General features: G+C 39.2%; 1 protein-coding gene across 2 annotated transcripts in view; it reads left to right on the top strand.

The window, feature by feature from the left end:
• The first annotated feature begins 6,634 nt into the window (after positions 1 to 6,634).
• The window catches only part of sh3bgrl.S (SH3 domain binding glutamate-rich protein like S homeolog), a 33,287-nt gene continuing 21,421 nt past the window's right edge, over positions 6,635 to 18,500 (top strand). The window contains exon 1 of one of the 2 annotated variants that reach the window (XM_018233065.2): positions 6,635 to 6,901. In XM_018233065.2, the coding sequence (XP_018088554.1) occupies positions 6,857 to 6,901 (45 nt within the window). In that variant the 5' untranslated portion in view covers positions 6,635 to 6,856. Of the gene's footprint in view, positions 6,902 to 15,008; positions 15,079 to 18,500 lie in introns of those variants that run through there. The other variant, XM_018233066.2, reaches the window with a different exon arrangement.

Raw genomic sequence — 18,500 nt, 5'->3', positions numbered from 1 at the left:
TTGTTCAATGACTTGCCCTGTCAGAATGGAACCAACTTATAAGGGCCTCACTCATCAAAATTAAATTCATAAAAAGTACTTTTAGTTATGATAAAAACTGGCACAGCATTAGCTAACTGTACCAAAAGCTTTCTGTGTGTATAATATAGATCAGATGAAAAATCTACAGAATTATTACAGATACAGACCAAAGCATCACTGCATTTGTATATTTTTTTCTGTAATCAAATGAAAGGAATACATGAACCCTCTTTAACAGAGAGGCTGTGAGGCTGTAGTTATCAATGCTACTGGTTTTTGGTTCTATGTAACAGCAAAGTACAGGTATGTGACCTTTTATTCAGAATGCTTGCGACCTGGGGTAATTTGGATCTCTACATCTTAAGTCAAAATTAATTAAACCCAGTAGGATCATGTTGCCTCCAAAAAGGATTAATTATATCTTTGGGGCAGGCCCAGACTGGCAATCTGTGGGTTCTGGCAAATGCCAGAGGGGCTGCTGTATGGTTCCATAGAAAGTTACCATATAGTGGGCTGGTAGGGGGCTGTTTGGGCCTCTGTACTTGGAATGGCAGGGCCTATTTTGACTCCCAGTCCAGGCCTGCTTTGGGGTATATATATCAAAGAGTGAAGTTAAAGAATGCCACAGTCTGCTAGAGTGAAATTCCACCACTGTAAGGCGTATTGTATTTATCAAAGGATGAACTTCACTTTCACCCATTGATAAATACTCTTTTAAAAATCCCATATAAATGAATAGAGAGTGGTATAATTTCACTCTAGAGGACTGTGGTCTTTGATAAATATACCCCTTTGTTGGGATCAAGTACAAGGTACTGTTTTATTATTACAGAGGAAAAGGAAATCATTTTTTAAAATGTGAATTATTGGATTAAATTGTCTATGTGAGATGGCCTTGCTTTAATTCAGAGCCTTTTGGATAACGGGTTTCCATATAATGGATCACATACTAGCATTACTCTGTGGCTATATTCTATCCCCTTAATCACTTACTCTGTTAGGGGATCCAGATCATGTAAATATTGTTTCTTGACCAGTACAGGTTTGGGATCTGTTATCCTGAAACCTGTTATGCGAATTATAGACTCAATTTTATCTAAATAATCCAAATTTTTAAAAATGATTTAATTTTTCTCTGTAATAATAAAACAGTACCTTGTACTTGATCCAAAATAAAATATAATTAATCCTTATTGGATGTAAAACCAGCCTACAGGCTTTATTTCATGTTTACATTATTTTTTATTAGACTTAAGGTTTGAAGATCCAAATTCCAGAAAGATCTCATATACAGAAAGCCCCAGGTCCAGAGCATTCTGCGTAACAGGTCACATACCTGTAATGGGAGAGGGGAAGCAACGAGTGCAGCAGAGCACACTCACTGCCCGCGCCGGACCAGACCAGCCAGGCACGTAGGTAAACTGGCCGGTTACATCACCCCATAGGCGTGCCCATGAATGTGCAAATAGGACATGCGCATGCACAAATGGGACACAGAAAGCCGGCCAGAACGGCGAGAGGGGGACCAGACTAGGGCTAGGCGGCAGAGAAGGTACGTGCCAGACGCCCACCAGCTTCGCCCCTTAGCCACGTGCCTACTCTGCCTACGCTGAGTTCCAGCCCTGCTCACTGCATATTGCAAAGCAAGATGTTTAACTAGTACAAGGGATAGTCTGTTTATGGGTGTACTAAATTTTGAATTCCATTTGGAATTTTGCCCAATATAGAGAGTTGTTTGCCACATATGGATCTGGATTAGCTTCCCTGCCATCCAAGTTAAACACTGGGGGGCACATTTACTATTGGTCGAATATCGAGGGTTAATTAACCCTCGATATTCGACCGTCTAAGTAAAATCCTTCGACTTCGAATATCGAAGTTGAAGGATTTACCGCATTTCCTTCGTTTGAATGATCGAAGGAAAAACCGTTCGATCGAATGATTAAATCCTTCGTATCGAAGGATTTTAATCCATCGATTGAACGATTTTCCTTCTATCAAAAAGAGCTTGGAAAACCTATGGGGACCTTCCCCATAGGCTAACATTGGTGCTCAGTAGGTTTTAGGTGGCGAAGTAGGTGGTCGAAGTTTTTTTAAAGAGACAGTACTTCGACTATCGATGGTCGAATAGTCGAACGATTTTTAGTTTGAATTGTTCGAAGTCGTAGTCGAAGTAGCCAATTCGATGGTCGAAGTAGCCAAAACAAAACCTTTGAAAATCTAAGTTTATTTTATTCTAATCCTTCACTCACTAAAACTTAGTAAATGTGCCCCTGGTGTAACTGTTTGATTCCCAGCACTGGCCCTAGGTAGGGTTGCTATCTAACCCCTTAAACACTGGCCACATAATACATCCAGATCCTGCATGGCTAGTTAACAATTAATTTAGATGCATACTTCATGACTGCACAAGAATCAGTTCAGTCTGAAGCATGAATATAAATGAATTGCTAATTAGCCATGCAGGATGTAGATTCAATATGGCAACTCTAGCCCTAGGCCCATTTTTAAATCAGCATAGTATTTTCAGAGCAAAACAATGACTGCAATATTCCCTGCAAAGTGTCTCAGCTGACAGTAGCCCATCTAGTTGAAGCTACAGGGAACACTGCAAGACACCTCTAGGAACTTTCACATAACTGTTGAGATTGCCATCTGACCCTTAAGGGGAAATTGCATTCTAATTTTAAACAAGGAGACGTGTTTTGTTTTTTTCAAAAATGCATAATGCAAAAAAAAAAAAAGGAAAATTACAGGACTATATCAATTTATTATTGAGGATAAAGCTACTCCACAAATCACATTTTGTGTATTCTGATTATCGCTGTATGTTCTTTGATAAGACCAGGGTGGAACAAGGGCAAACAATACAATTTCCATGTATCAAACCTTTAAAATACTTTATTGCTCAGGCTTAATGAGCATATGAATTAATTTGCTGAAATGAATGGAGACTGTAAAAAATGTAAAATGGGGCAATCAGCCTAAATTTGTGTTATTGTAGCTGCTAAAGAATAAAGAACTTTATACATGTGTGCTCGGGGTTAAATCTACAGTAACTTGATGGGTTTTTCTTTTGTTTTTTTTATAAAAATGCATTTTGTGTGCTCATTTACCCTAAGAGTAAGGGTAAGGGCATACCTGGAGATTCGGGGAGATTTATTCACCCGGCGACTAATCGCCTCTTCTTTGGGCGACTATTCTCCCCGAACTGCTTCCCCGTGTCTTCTGCCTGCTTCAATGAAAAACCGCCTGCGCCAATGCACTCGCGGCGCTTAGATTTCCGAAGTTTCCTCATGAGTAGTCAGAAGTTTTTTCATGGAAGCAGGCGGAAGACACGGGGAAGCAGTTTGAGGAGATTAATCGCCCCAAAGAAGAGACGATTAGTCACTGGGTGACTAAATCTCCCCGAATCTCCAGGTGTGCCCTTACCCTTAGGGTCAGGCCACACAAGCAGATTCCTTGTGAGGCAACTTCGGGCTACACCTTGCCATAGACAATCCTGAGAATTGCCTCTGCTAAAACACATGTGGTCATGGTTTCTTGGCTAAGCCAATTATTACTATTGTCTATTTTATAGCTGTGACAAGTAGCTGCTACTAGTAGCTCTATGTGTCTTCACTCTTATGCATCAGGAAACCTGTATTATTTTACAGCATATTTGTATTTATCTAAAAGAGAATAATGCTTTGTTTTGTTCATAAAAATAAGTCACATATGGACTTTGCACTTCACAGATAAAATATACAAGCTGTTTTTTACCATTTCCTTTTTGTCATATCATTTAGCACAAATCTGAATCCAGTTAACCTGTTTTTTTTTTCTTTAGGTGTGCTGTGTGACACAGGCTGTTATTTGCATAGGGGTACAAAGTCCAGTCCCATAGCCAGCAAATCACTTGGACTTTATTGACATAATTGACCTAATAATTGATGATAATTTTAGCTATAGGCAAGGTTCAGTTGGTAAGATGTTACTCAGCCTTGCCATTGACTCAGAAATGGCCTTTGGAGCCTGTATGCAAATAATACTCTTTGCTTCAGTGCCACAATAGTTCTGAAGTACAAACTGCCTTGCAGTAATTAGTATTAAGAAGTAAAGTCTAAAATAGAATAAGGCTAGAATGGCTGTATTTTGTATACCAATCATTAACACAAACGTACTGCACCACAAGCCTAATCAAACAAATGATTTATGCTTTCAAAGTTGGCCACAGGGGTCACCATCTTGTAACTGTTAAACATCTTTACAAGACTCTGCACATGCTCAGTGTGGTTTGGGCTGCTTAGGGATCACCATAAATTTTCAAAACAGCACAAGTCAAATAATATTTTCCAGAAGCCGATACAGCAAGACTGATTAATAATCAGAATATGCAGACTGCACTCGGTCCTGTGTTGTCATGTAATCTAATGTGGATTTTATAGTTTTTGTATTGCTTAATACAAACTTTCTCCAACTCTGGCTACACAGTCACCGACTGCTCTACATGGAAACAAACAAAGCTGCTTGAGTTCTGCATGGCTGGGAAGTAAGGCAGGGGCTCCCCCTGCTGTTCATAAGTATGATTGTTTCCCTGCAGAGCAGCTAGGGACCGTCTGACAATTCCTATCCACTGCCGTAAATGAAGGGAGAATATTCACTGCATACAGTCAGGTTTCTTATAAAAACTGTTGCTCAGGAACCACTGTTTGGGGATCACTGATGTAGAGAGTGATATTCTGAGACAATTTGAAATTGGTTTTCATTTTTTATTATTGAAGGTTTTTGAGTTATTTAGATTTTTATTCCGCATATTTTAAATTTGCATTTTAACCAATCTGGTAACTAGGGTCCAAATTACCTTAGCAACCATGCTTTGATTTGAATAGGAGACTGGAATATGAATAGGAGAGACCTGCATCCAAGGATCAGTAATAAAAAGTAACAATAACTATACATGTGTGGCCTTACAGAGCATTCGTTTTTTTAGAAGGGAGTCAGTGACGTCCATTTGAAAGCTGGAAAGAGTCAGAAGAAAAAGGCAAATAACTATAGGGAAGGACTCCACGAACGATTTTGTCGCGATCCGACGCGCTGCGACAAAACGCATTGCGACTTGTCTCATGCCACAAAAATAAGGTAAGAGATAGAATTGTCACATGGTGTCACAGCGTTGATCCGATGCGACACGACTGTCGGATGCAGACACTGCATGCTGCGTCTACATAAGACTGGTGCGTCGGATCAAAGCTGCAACACTTCTATCTCTTACCTTATTTTTGTCGCATGCGTTTTGTCGCAGTGCGTCGGATCGCGACAAAATCGTTCGTGGAGTCCTACCCTAAGGGTTGGGGCAGACGGGCAGATTCGAGGAGATTTAGTCGCCTGGTGACTAATCGCCTCTTCTGCGGGGCGACAATCTCCCCGAACAGTCTTCCGTCTGCTTTCCGCCTGCTTGAATGAAGAATCGCCTGCGCTAATGCACTAGCAGGAAAACTTGAGGAAACTTCGAGCGACTTTGGAAATCGAAGCGTCGCGAATGCATTAGCGCAGGCGATTCTTCATTCAAGCAGGTGGAGGGCAGTTCGGGGAGATTGTCGCCCCGCAGAAGAGGCAATTAGTCACCAGACGACTAAATCTACCCCAATCCTAAAACTAAAAAAAAAAAAAAAGTAATGGAAATCAATTGAAAAGTTGTTTAGAATTACCTTAAAGTTGAACCACCCCTTTAATGCTCATGTAGCAAAGGAAAACAAGCCCTACATTATCAGATGGGTCCCCTCACGGTATTGTACAGTGCAATGGGTCTTTTTATTACCTGCATCCCTAAATATATATAGTTATAATACATACCTCCCAACATTTTGGAAGTAAAAAGATGGACAAAATTTTTTTTCCCGCACGTAGCGCAGCAATTTCTTTGACCACACCCCTTTATGTGGCCACACCCCCTAATTACCATGTTTGTTTTACAAAGTTTGGCAGGTTATGAAAGTTTGAAAATATTTCTCCTTATCTAAACTGTGTTTTTGTGTCTCAAAATTGTTACAAAGTATCTTATTTGCACCTGTTAGCTGTTCTGGGCTCTCTGCTAAAAGCCAATTAAGTGAGAAACTTTGTTTCTTTTTCTGGCTGTTCAGTGCATAGAAAAGAGGGACTTTCCAGTACAAATGAGGGACTGCGGGTTGAGCTGTCAAAAGAGGGACTGTCCCTCCGAAAAAGGGACAGTTGGGAGGTATGAAAAAAGCTTCCCCCCACACACTTACAGAATATAAATAGAAAGCAATCTAAAGCTTTTGTTGGGTTAATAAATTCCTTTGCTTAATTTCCTTCATGGTATCCACTGCAAGACCAATACAAGCAGCTGGTTTCCATGGCAACCGCAAAAAGGGAATAATTTAGCATGAGGAAGATGCTACTTTTGCCCCCCTCCCTTTTTCTAGTTACAGCTGCCCAAGTGAGATTTGTTTGGCAGCGAGGTTTTGAACTAATAAATATAAGTAGGAAAATGCATGCGTGTGAGTTTTCCAGTTTACAGGGAACAGTAGGGAGATTGTTCTCCGCGCTGCTGCATTTCATTGATGTAAATAAAGTTTGTTGAATAAGAAGGGAAAAAAAAAACAAGAGGACCTCCCTGTGCTGCATCCAGAGTGTGTAATAAGCAGCAGCAGCAGCAGTTCCAGCAGCGAGACAGCGGCAGCATCACCCACAACGGGAGGTCCCACAGGCTGCAAGTAGGAGGGGAGCTAAAGCTTTCCCAGAGGAGCAGAAGCGACTAAGCAGTAAAGAAGCATCACCGTCTGGCTGGACGCAGAGCGACAAAGCATCCATATCCAGCTGTGCCAGAGGCAGGATGGTGATTAAAGTTTATATCGCGACGTCTTCGGGCTCCACAGCGGTAAGAATGAAACAGCTGCAGCAACAAATGAGAAGGGCAGTGTGCAGGGAAATCATGCATGAGCTTATAAGGTAGTATCGCTGGTACTGGGGCACTACAGTGCGGGGGATGATGCACAAGCAATGCTACAGTGGGTGAGATACAGGTGCACTCATTCTCTTCTCCATAAGGAACTCGTGGACAACCCAACAAGTGCATGGATGCATATGCTTCACTCAGTAGGCCAGTTGCTTGCAGGCTCTGTGATGTGTCAGTTTGTATAATGTGGTGCATCAGTACTTCTGGTTGATAGTTTGCATCAGTTGAAAACCACAATATCAGCACCGCCAGCAGTCTCTATCTCTGTTATTTCTATTGTTATGGACTTGTGTTGGCATCCACCAAGTTGCTTTACCTATACTATGCATTTGAGAAGATTTAATAGCAGCTTCCAAACTCCTTATGCTAGGCTGATGGAATCTCATTGGAGGATTATGCTTTGTTAGGGATCCAATCCAGACCCCTGGGGATACCAAACATCTATCGTATGCAGGGGCTTGACATTCCAGGAAAAACATTTACTATTTATCACATAACAGGTCACAAAAGGTCCAGTTTTACGGAACGCATTTTAGGGCATCCTATGCCTTCGGAATGGCGCATCGGTTGCTTTTGCCTTCACCCATCATCCAAATCTGCAATCACACCTCCGTCCTCTACCCTCTCTTCTCAGCCGTCAGTCATATGAACTCCGCCCTCAGCCTTCAGCCCTCAGTCTTCCACCCTCAGCCCTCCATCCCTCCATCCTCCTCCTTCAGTCATCTGCCTTCCACCCTCATTCCTCTTCCTTCAGTCCTCTTCAGTCCTCTTCCTTCCGCCCTCGCTCACCACTTTAGAAACTTATGGATAAGACTGTCGGCTGAAAAGAGAGATCTGAGGGGGGAGTGCTGGGCAGCGAGGGTGGAGGGAAGAGGACTAAAAGGAAGAGGACTGAGGGCAGAAGGCAGAGGACTGAGGGAGGAAGGCTGAGGGAGGAAGGCTGAGGGCAGAAGGCGGAGTTCGTATGACTAACGGCTGAGAAGGGAGCAGTGTCGGACTGGCCCACCGGGATACCATGAAAACTCCTGGTGGGCCCAGGTGTCAGGGGGCCTTTGTGCTGCTAAAGATTTGGCCTATTTCATGGGCATTTCCTATTTCTTTAAGAGGCTAAATAGATGGAATAATATATTATGGTATGTAAAGAATAGAGACTAGGAGAATAGAGGTTGAATGAGGAGAATAATAATAATAGTACTGAGAGTGGGCCCCTGGTCTAGGTGTTTTGGTGGGCCCCTGGTGTAAGGTTTTTGGGTGGGCCCCTGGTGTCCCAGTCCAACACTGGAAGGGAGGGTATAGTACGGAGGTGTGATTGCAGATTTGGACGATGAGTGACGGTAAAAGCAACCGAGGCGCCATTCCAAAGCCATAGGACATCGCATGAAGGACATGTATTTCGCTGCAGGATGTCCTAAAATGCGTTCCGTACAGTTTGCACAAAACCCTATAGGGCTAGCCTGTCTTTGACTTTTTTTTGTATATATTGTTAGGCTTGCGAAGACTCAAAGGAGACTTCCTGGAAGAAGACAAACTAACAATATAAGTACCATATATAGTTGCTTACTTATCAGTATATAATAAAACAAACTGCCATTTAGTCCTTCCCATTATCAGTGGCTGTGATAACAATCAAGTTATCAAATACAGTAAATGTGCTTCCCTAAATTTGTCCTTCCCTGTTTTTTAATCTTGGAACGGTGTAATGCAGCAGCTGGTCAACTCCAGAATGTGTATTAGACCGAGCACTTGCACAATCGTGCTTCTTGCAGATGGTCGGTGCCACAGTGTGGGTTAAACCCAGTGCTGGCGATCAGGGCCAGGCCCAGTTCCGCTATTGGCGATGCCCCTCCGACAAGCAGCTGGCCAACGCCTTCTTTGCTGCCCAGTCTGACCCTGCTGACGATTTAGTTCTGTGTTTTGTGTCCAAACTGTAGAACGATATTTCTTCTAGTTGCCATTCAGCCTTTAGAACAATGAACTTCAGAACAATGAACTACTTACAGGTGTAGGTAAACAGGCTGGCACTTAAACGCATCCTGCTTTCTCACTGGGGCAGGGTTAAAGGGAAGTGCAACATGGTATTATTACACAGTCACATTGTTTGCTGGGGGACATGGTTTTTAATGCACTACAGAGAATTCTAATAGGTAGTGTAGGACTCAGGTTCAAAGAGGGGCCTTGATGGGCCAAAAGTGTGATAATATCGAATATCGATACTGGAGCCTCTTTCAGAGCATTCATTACACTTGCAGGTACATTACACTTGCTCAGGATGCAACTTAGTGCACAGACACAAAGATGCTGTAATTCTGAGAAAAACATGGCAAATTGTTTCCAAAAAAGTGCACTTGGCACCATTTGCTGCACTCTTACAGAAGCTATTGTATGTTACTGAATCCCAAAGTGAAGTATTTTTTTAAAGCCACCATCCACACATTTTTCATGATATTAATAGGATGAGATTTATCTTTAAGCAATTTATTGTTTAATCCTGAGCAAATAAGGGCAACGGTATTAGATTGTATTAGCATCTTTGGCTACTGTTTATCATCCTTTGTACAAGAGCCATATACAACTCACTGACCTCCTTCCTCTTCAGACTCCACATCACCCAGACAAAGCTATGACTTTAAATACATGGGGTTATATATGTATATTATATGTGATATTCTGAATTTCTCTGTATGGAACACTCTTTTCAGTCACTTAATAATATCTGATTTTATCAAATTGAGCACTGAGCAATATCTTGTCCAGTCTTGGCACCTAAAGACCAATGACCAACCCTTTGTGCATTGCTGCACTTCTCTACTGTAAAAAAGTACAACACTGCACATACTAGTAGTGTTATATACATAAAGTAATTCATAAACACATATACGTTTCTCGCTCTTAAAAGGACAGCAGTAACAGCCAGAAGAGGCAGAGATGTGTTATTGGGTTTGCAATTATTTCCTTCAAAACTTGGACTCCCTAGCTATAATCTTTTATCAAAGATTAAGCACTATGACATGCTAGCACATTGGACAGCAGTTTTGAAGGCTTAAACATTGACTGTGGTATCTTTAAGTTTTAAACATATTTTATTACCTGACTTGTATTTTATGATTTGAAAAATAGATACCTCTTACATTATAGGTAGCCAATTTTTCTGAATATAAATTACAGAAAAGTCTAATAATATATACACATATGGCTTTTGGCTATTATAGTAATATACAGGCTATTTTGTATTGTATAGGGAGTGTTACATTATTTAAAACATATTTTTTATTATTAGATTCACCAAGTACATGCTGTTTTAGGGTTGGTGGCTGTGGTGGGAGAGCACGGTCATAAAGAGAACATGCATATGTGCTTTCATATATAGGTGTCATGGTGTTATCTAATGCCAGATTTTGCATAAAGTCTGTCAGGAATGCGGAAAAAAGCAATATCCTTATTGATTCTGACCCCAATTACATTTAAAAAATATATATACAGCTTGACAGGATTTAAGTGAGAAAGAATATTGTTGTTCCTAAGTAAAAATCAATTTCATTCTGATACCTGATGGCTTTTATGCTTGAGACTTACCATGCTGTAAAATATATGTTCGTATATAAAGTTTCCTTGATACATCCTGCCTGAATACACAGGCCTAACTTGGCATTTAAAAAGGGTAACATTCAATTGAACTTATCTAGGGATTTTTCACATTTGCCAAGGGAGTTTGAATGTTACTAAGCATGAGTAGAGCTATAACGGACGGGTAAAAAGTAGTCTCTCAGGAAGTTAAGACCCCCTCCCTTGGGCACAGGGGAAAAGCAGAAAGAGTTGTTATGACTGCCGATTTTTTCACAGCAGCAGTCTGTTGCCTGGTGTTTAGTTTGCTTCCTGTTCAGCAGTCTGGATTTTGTTTGGAAATAACAAAGCTGGAGTAAGGAACCAAAGGAAACTTGCTTCCCCATCATAGGTTAAAACAGTACAGAACATGTACTCATAAGACCATGTGCATATGAGGTGACTAGCCGTTTTAGTGGTCAACATCTGAAAGGGATTTGTAGCATGTGGTTTGTAAGTAATAATCCTTTTGTAATTCTCTACCAAGCAAATACACATCTGCATGAGTGAAGTTTCTTTCTCTTCCATAAAAAGTCCAGTGGGACTTGTACTGTTAACTTCTTGGTGTCTGTTTACTGGATATAAAATTTGTCTTTCAGTGAAAATGTGCATCTGCCTGTTAGTAAGAGTGCATGTGCTGAATATTGTTTTATAGAATGCTTTGACAAGACACCGACTAGACTAGATTCTTTCATGTCTTAACATTTACAGATATTTGTATGATTTAAAAAAGTACTGTCGCTTGTCTATGATAGAAAGGGAACTCTCATGAGTTCCCCCTGTCTTCTGTAACCATGTCATTTATGGTTTCTCATTTTTTGAAACATACTAGACCCATGTCTTGTTAAAAAAACAGCTAAATAAATAAATTAAATTATAACTCTGTGATATAAAATCAGACATTTGGGGGCCCATTAACTAAGGGTCGAAGTGAATTTTCGAATTCAAAAACTTCAAATTTCAAAGTAATTTTTGGGTACATCGACCATCGAATAGGCCAAAATTCGATTTGAATTGAAAATACTTTCGACCATTCGAAAATCTAAGTACTGTCTCTTTAAAAAACTTCGACTTCGACACTTCGCCATCTTAAACCTGCCGAATTGCTGTTAAGCCTATGGGGGAACCTCCTATAACCTATATGAGCCGTTGGCTAAGTTTTGAGAAGTCAAAGGTCAATTAAATCTACTAATCGAGCGATTCGAAGGATTTCATTTAACGGAAAAAAACTTAGACTTTGACTATCGTACTACACGTATTCGATGGTCGGATTTCGACGTCTTTTTCAATTCGAAATTCGACCCTTGATAAATCTGCCCCTTGGACACAGTTCAGGAAAGTGAAGAGTGTGTAGTGAAGAAATTGAGTAGTCTAATTTGGAAATGGGCATTTGCAATGATGATGTAGTGCGGGAATGGGACATCAGAACTAATAGTGATGTAATCAACAAAGGTAAGTTGACTTGGAAATATGTTTGATAAATCAAAAATAACAGACCAATGGCAAAACAATTCAAAAAATATGAAAAATAAATAATGCAGACCAATTGAAAAGTTGCTTAGAATTGGCAATTCTATAACATACTAACAGTAAACTTAAAGGTAAACCATCCATTTAAAATTTTAATTTAATAATGTGTTTCATCTCCCAGAAATAAGAAAGTTTCCACATATACTAAATGATCAATTCTGTACCATTTCTGAAATAATCAGACTATTCTTCATTAACCCCTCTCAGCATCTGTCTCCCTTCAGACAGGAATCTGAGCCAGAATCTAATTAACAGGTCTAATAGATCAGTAGATGGGGGGGGCTCCAATTGGTTGCATGATGTATGATGAGCTTATTTTGATTTTGACAGAAATTCTGACTCTGGACATGCAGGATGTATATAGTGAATAAAGTACCAAATCACTGGGCTCAGCTGGCACAGGTCCATTCCATTGACTGGCTGCCTCATAATTTAAAGAATGAAGGAGTTAAGCTGCATGTGACTTGATGCAATGGGACACAATGCACACATGTGAGGGGTGGGCATGACAGGAGGGTTGGCCCTAGTGGTTGCAAGCAGGGCCCTTGGTTTGGAACACCCCTTTAGCCCCCCAGTGCCCCAGTCTAACACTGCACATGACAGAAGTGACATCACAAAATACCAGTTATAACTGATGACATCACTAATTACCATGTTATATGGATATAAACTACATCATAGTCATGGCTCCTCTGTATAAATATATATATTTACACATCACACAAGATTTTGCTATCTGATCATTTATATGCAGCACAGCACTGCAAAAAGAGAAAACAACTGATCCTTTTAAAGCTACCATTCTAGATTCTGTTCATGAGTCACTTTTACTGTATGTCTGTGTTGTAAGCAGGCAATTGCTTGCAGGACACTCTTTGCTTATTTGCTTGAACTGAACATACAGTAGGTTTCATGTGGCTTTTCCATTTATGGAGAATGAAGTCAGTCTTTCAGTGTGTGTAGACACGTTGCGAAGACTTGGCACAGCTGAGAGAAGTGGGGGTATTTGGGGCAGTATGTTGCCTTTAATTTCAGGTACTGAGCTTGGAGATTACTGTATATAATTGCAGATCAGCGTATAGTCTGTAAAACATTGATAGACAATCTCATACATATTAGTGGGGTTACATATTTAAGTCACAGTTATACAGTCACAGACATACAGTATATGTTCTTCTTAAAATTATGTTATGTAATATGTTTAGAATTTGTCAAACTCCCTGGAGCTCATGCAAAAAATAAAAAAAAAACGCAATCAAATTTTTTTTTCACTTTCACTGTGCAAATAGCCATAGGCCTCTGTGCTCTATTTCAGATCCTATGACTAAGGTCACATTTACTAAGGGTCAAATATCGAGGGTTAATTAACCCTTGATTTTCTACCATCTAAGTAAAATCCTTTGACTTCGAATTTACCACAAATACTTTGATTGATTGATCGAAGTAAAAACGTTTTTAACGAATCCATCGATCGAATGAGTTTTCTTCGATCAGAAATAGCTTAGAAAACTTATAGGGAAGGTCCCCATAGGCTAACATTGTAGCTCGGTATGTTTAAAGTGGCGAAGTATGTAGTCTGTTTTTTTTTAAAGAGACAGTACTTCTACTATTGAATGGTCGAATAGTCGAAATTTTTTTACTTTGAATCGAAGTCGTAGTCGAAAGTCGAAGTAGCCTATTCGATGGTCGAAGTACCCAAAAAAAACCTTCGAAATTCAAAGTTTTTTTTATATTCGAATCCTTCACTCGAGCTAATGTAAATTGGTTCTTAATTTATGGAAAATTACTTTGGCTTTACTACTTTATGGGTCTAGGCTTGTGTCAGCCTCTTTTGAAGTTGAAGAGGGGAGGCAAGTAGGTGTCCTCCCATCCCCCTACCTGCCCTTACCTTGTGCGTCGTTCGGATGCGCAAGCTTAGCATCAGCAGGATGCCCAATCCACATCCCCAGCCTGCTCCTGTGTCAGCACTCACAGGAGTTGCATCAGCCTTGATATAGACACACAGAGGTTTATTTATTAAAGTCCGTATGCCAAAAATCCTAAAAAAAATTGTTTGTTTTTTACTATAAAATTTTTCTGGATTTATTATACCCCAGAGGATGGGAAAGGTCAGAATCCAAAAATCTGGCATCTCAGAACTACTGAGGTTGCATAAATAAGTCAGTGGGAGAAGATATCTTGATCTGCACTGGGTATTTGTGCAATAATCTGAAGATTTCAAGGTTTTTTAGGCCAAAAATCAGAAAAAATCTCCGCTTTCGGGTGGAAAATCTGAAAAAATTATACAATTCTTTTTTTCATGATTTTTGACAGGAAATTTTTCTGAAAATATATTTCTAAATAAGGGAAAAAAACCCTGTGCGGATTTGGTCGGAGTAGTTTTCAGAAAATAATGAGATAAATTGAGACTTTAATAAGTGGGTGTATTTCGACACAGCCTCTTCTGCCTAATCTAATGTCTTAATAAAAACCTCTATAGGGGTTATGTTAGAAGAAGAAGGATTAACAAATTATAATTATAGGAATGAATGATTTGTGAGCAATAGAGACCAGTCTGGATTATTATTTCACACCAAGAACCAAAGGCTTCTGCTTAAGCCACTGCTCCACAAACAGACCCATGTGAAAAATATCTTACAACCAATAATGAAGGGAATCACTAGTATGCTTTAGAACTGCATGATAAAAATTAACTGTATCTGAGAAGGAGTAAGTAAACCATGCCATGCAAGTTTTGCTTGTTTTTAAACAAGGGATGGATTAGGTGCCCATGGGAATGAAAACATAATTACATAAACTGTCAGAGATGATTTTGAATCACTATGCTGAACACTGTTAAAACATTGTTTTATTTTTATTTTGCTATAGTGCTTGTGCAAGGTCCCTGTGACCAACTTCTCATTGCCCAGACATTAATGCAGTGCCAGGCCTGAAGGTGTTATTTACAATACAGGATGCTTTATCAACAGGTATTTCTTGTTGTGCTTCATTCTAGTAAGATGAACAGATCCACCTATCTGTATTATTCTATGTCACATGCTGGTGATATGACACTGATTTTATACACCAAGTAAATTATGCATTATAATGCTTCCAAGATAAATACTAAATAAGAAGATATGTAGGGCAGAATATTTTAGGGGATTTGAATTTAAATATTTTTTGTTTTTAAAGTTTTACCTGAATATACAGTTTACTTTGTGCAAAGTAAATAAAAGTATCTCCAGTACTTTGCCAGAGAAAACAATCACATGCAAAGTTATGAAACAAAGTTATGTTTTGATCTAATGGGCTTGTTTAAGCTGGATAAAACTTGAGTGGAGAGGAGCCAAAACAAGTCCTTATTTTAACACAGACTCATGGTAAAACGTCTCTGTTGTGAATGATGTAGAACACTTATCATTATATACATGAATACTTTGAAAATAAGGCATTGTTACTGTACCAAGTCCTTAAAATCTCAGAGCATTGTTACTTGTATTCACAGATGGATGCTGCTTTCCATTTTCAGCTAAATAAGAAGATTAGCAGAATATCAGATATCTTTAGACTGAAATTGCTCTTGCTGGTTAGACACAATAACCATGGAGCTTATTGATTTTATCATATTAGCCTTCATATATTTTCCTATAAAACAGATATCGTTGCCTATTTACTTTGATTTTATTTATTTTTTTATACTAGAATTTCTGGAGTAGAAATGTAAAGGAAACAAATCTGCTTAGAATATGTGCATCTTGTTTAGTAAAAAGGAGATGTATCAAGTATTGTCATAATTTATTGTTAGTCACTAACCACCAGTTACAACTGATAACATCAGAAATCATTGTTTATTAGGATGTTCTAGATTCTGAGTGTTGTATTCCAATTTACTGAAGAACAGGTGCTATGTAGACTTGCTGTATCACCTATATTTTAATGAGCTTAGTTGCTGAATGTAATGCGTTTTATGCTTGAATGACTGTATTAAATGTGTATATTTATATTTAGTAGGAAAAAGTTGTATTTTTATAGGCTATTAGTAGGCACTTTTGATTTAATTGACTATGTAGACTAGACATGGTCCTAGCGGATTCTGTTAAAGGAGTTGTTCACCTTCCAAAGACTTTTTTCAATTCAATTGTTTTTAGGTTGTTCCCCAGAAATAAAGACTTTTTACTCAATTACTTTCCATTATTTATTGTTTACTGTTTTTCCAAAATCTAAGTTTCAAGGTGAATGTTCGTGTCTCTGGTGTTTCAAGTCTGGCAACTCAGTAATTCAGGTGCAGACTCGAAATTGTGACAATTTTGCAACATTAAGGGGCAGATTTACATAGGGTCGAATATCAAGGGTTAATTAACCCTCAATATTCGACTGCCGAATGTAAATCCTTCAACTTCGAATATCGAAGTCGAAGGATTTACCGCAAATAGTTTGATCGTTTGATCGAACGATTAAATCCTTCGAATCGTTTGATCGAAGGATTTTAATCCATTGATCGAAGATTTTTCTTCGACCTAAAATTTGTTACAAAGCCTATGGGGACCTTCCCCATAGGCTAGCATGGCACCTCGGTAGGTTTTAGGTGGCGAACTAGGGGGTCGAAGTTTTTTTTAAAGAGACAGTTCTTAGACTATCGAATGCTCGAATACTCAAACGATTTTTAGTTCAAATCGTTCAATTCGAAGTCGTAGTCGAAGGTCAAAGTAGCCAATTCGATGGTCGAAGTAGCCAAAAAAAATCATTCAAAAGTTTTTTTTATTCTATTCCTTCACTTGAGCTAAGTAAATGGGCCCCTTAGTTGATACATTTCTCAGTAGCATCTCTGGAGTATTAGCAACTATTGTATCAATTCTAACAGCTGTCTGTAATGAAACCCAGAGATTCTTCTCAGCAGGGACAAAGATAAGACATGTATCAACTAAATGTATCCATTTAGAACAGTTTACAGGGTCGGCGACCCCCTTCCAGAGCTGCTTTAGAAGCTTAAAAATTATATTAGATATTATAGAAAATATTAGAAAATCAGTCACACATAGAAAATAGAAAGTCATTGGAAAAAGTTGTTATTTCTGGTGATCTATCTGAAAACAAATGGGGGCAAATTCACTAAGGTGAACGCTAGCGTTAATTCGCTAGCGTTTGGCATTTTCGCTACTGCGCAAATTCAGTAACGAACGCTGGCATAGTTTCGCTAGTGTTACTTCGCAACCTTACGCCAGGCGAATCTTCGCTAGCGACGAAACTACGCAAATTCACTAACCTGCGCAGTGTACTGAACGCTACCTTTTACGCTAGACTTCCTTCGCCACCTCAGACCTGGCGAAGCGCAATAGAGTAGATAGGGATTGTTTCAAAAAAAGTCAAAATTTTTTCTAAGTCCCAAAAAACGCTGGCGTGTTTTCTACATGATGGCTGATAGGCTGAAAAAGATCGAAAATTTTTTGGGGCTCCCCTTCTTCCCCCCTACATTTCCTGACTCATGGCAACTTACCTAGACAGTGGGCACATGTGTAGGGCAAAATAAAATTTTTATTTGCTGATTTGAAGGTTTTCTAGGCATTTGTAGTGCAGATACGTGTTCCTCCATTGAAATTTGAATTTCGCGCCGTATGCAAATTAGCCTTCGCTAGCGCAACTTAGCTTTATATAGCGAATCAACGCTAGCGCAACTTCGCAACCTTACGCTACCCCTGTGCGCAACTTTGGATTTTAGTGAATTTGCGGAGCCCTGGCGAAACTACGCCTGGCGAAGTGTATCATTATGTATCAATTTAGAACAGTTTGTGGCCCCCCAGAGTTGCTTCAAAAAGTGAAATATGAAAAGGTGAAATATGAAGCGTTGAACTTCAATATTAGAAAAAAAGGTCACACTTTACATTTTTATATTGTTTAATACTTTTCCATTTGTATTAAATATTTTGTATATGTGTTATAAATGGATTGTATTTGGCACTTTCATCATGACCCTTTTATTGCCATGATTATATACTGTAGATCACAATGGTAAAGATTTTATGTGTGCCCTTATCTTTAAGTTTATATTTAGCAATGGCAAAGCTGAAATGTTATTTAATCAGCTTTTTGCACAGATTTAGATTTCTTGCTATTTGTCAAACTTGTTGGGCTCTCTCGTCAGCATTTTCCCTAAGCACGGCAATTTTTCTCTGAGCAGCTGTCCAGACATTGACATCAGGGAGGCATGAGATGAGGGGGTAGAGGTAAAACTTCTGGAGGAGCGAGGTGATGATGTTTAATAATGAGTGAATTATTTTAGTGGACAGGACAGTGCCCTAATGGCAACAATGGTGGTTGTTGCATTCCTATATGGCAATTTAAATCTGATCCATACAAGGGCACTTGGATGGAAATCTAGCACTTAACTCACTAAATAGTTCTCAATAATTCT

This window comes from Xenopus laevis, chromosome 8S (genome assembly GCF_017654675.1).
Source record: "Xenopus laevis strain J_2021 chromosome 8S, Xenopus_laevis_v10.1, whole genome shotgun sequence".
Taxonomy (NCBI): domain Eukaryota; kingdom Metazoa; phylum Chordata; class Amphibia; order Anura; family Pipidae; genus Xenopus; species Xenopus laevis.
The sequence above is the reverse complement of the archived record's forward strand: the minus strand, read 5'-3'. Positions and strand labels throughout refer to the sequence as shown.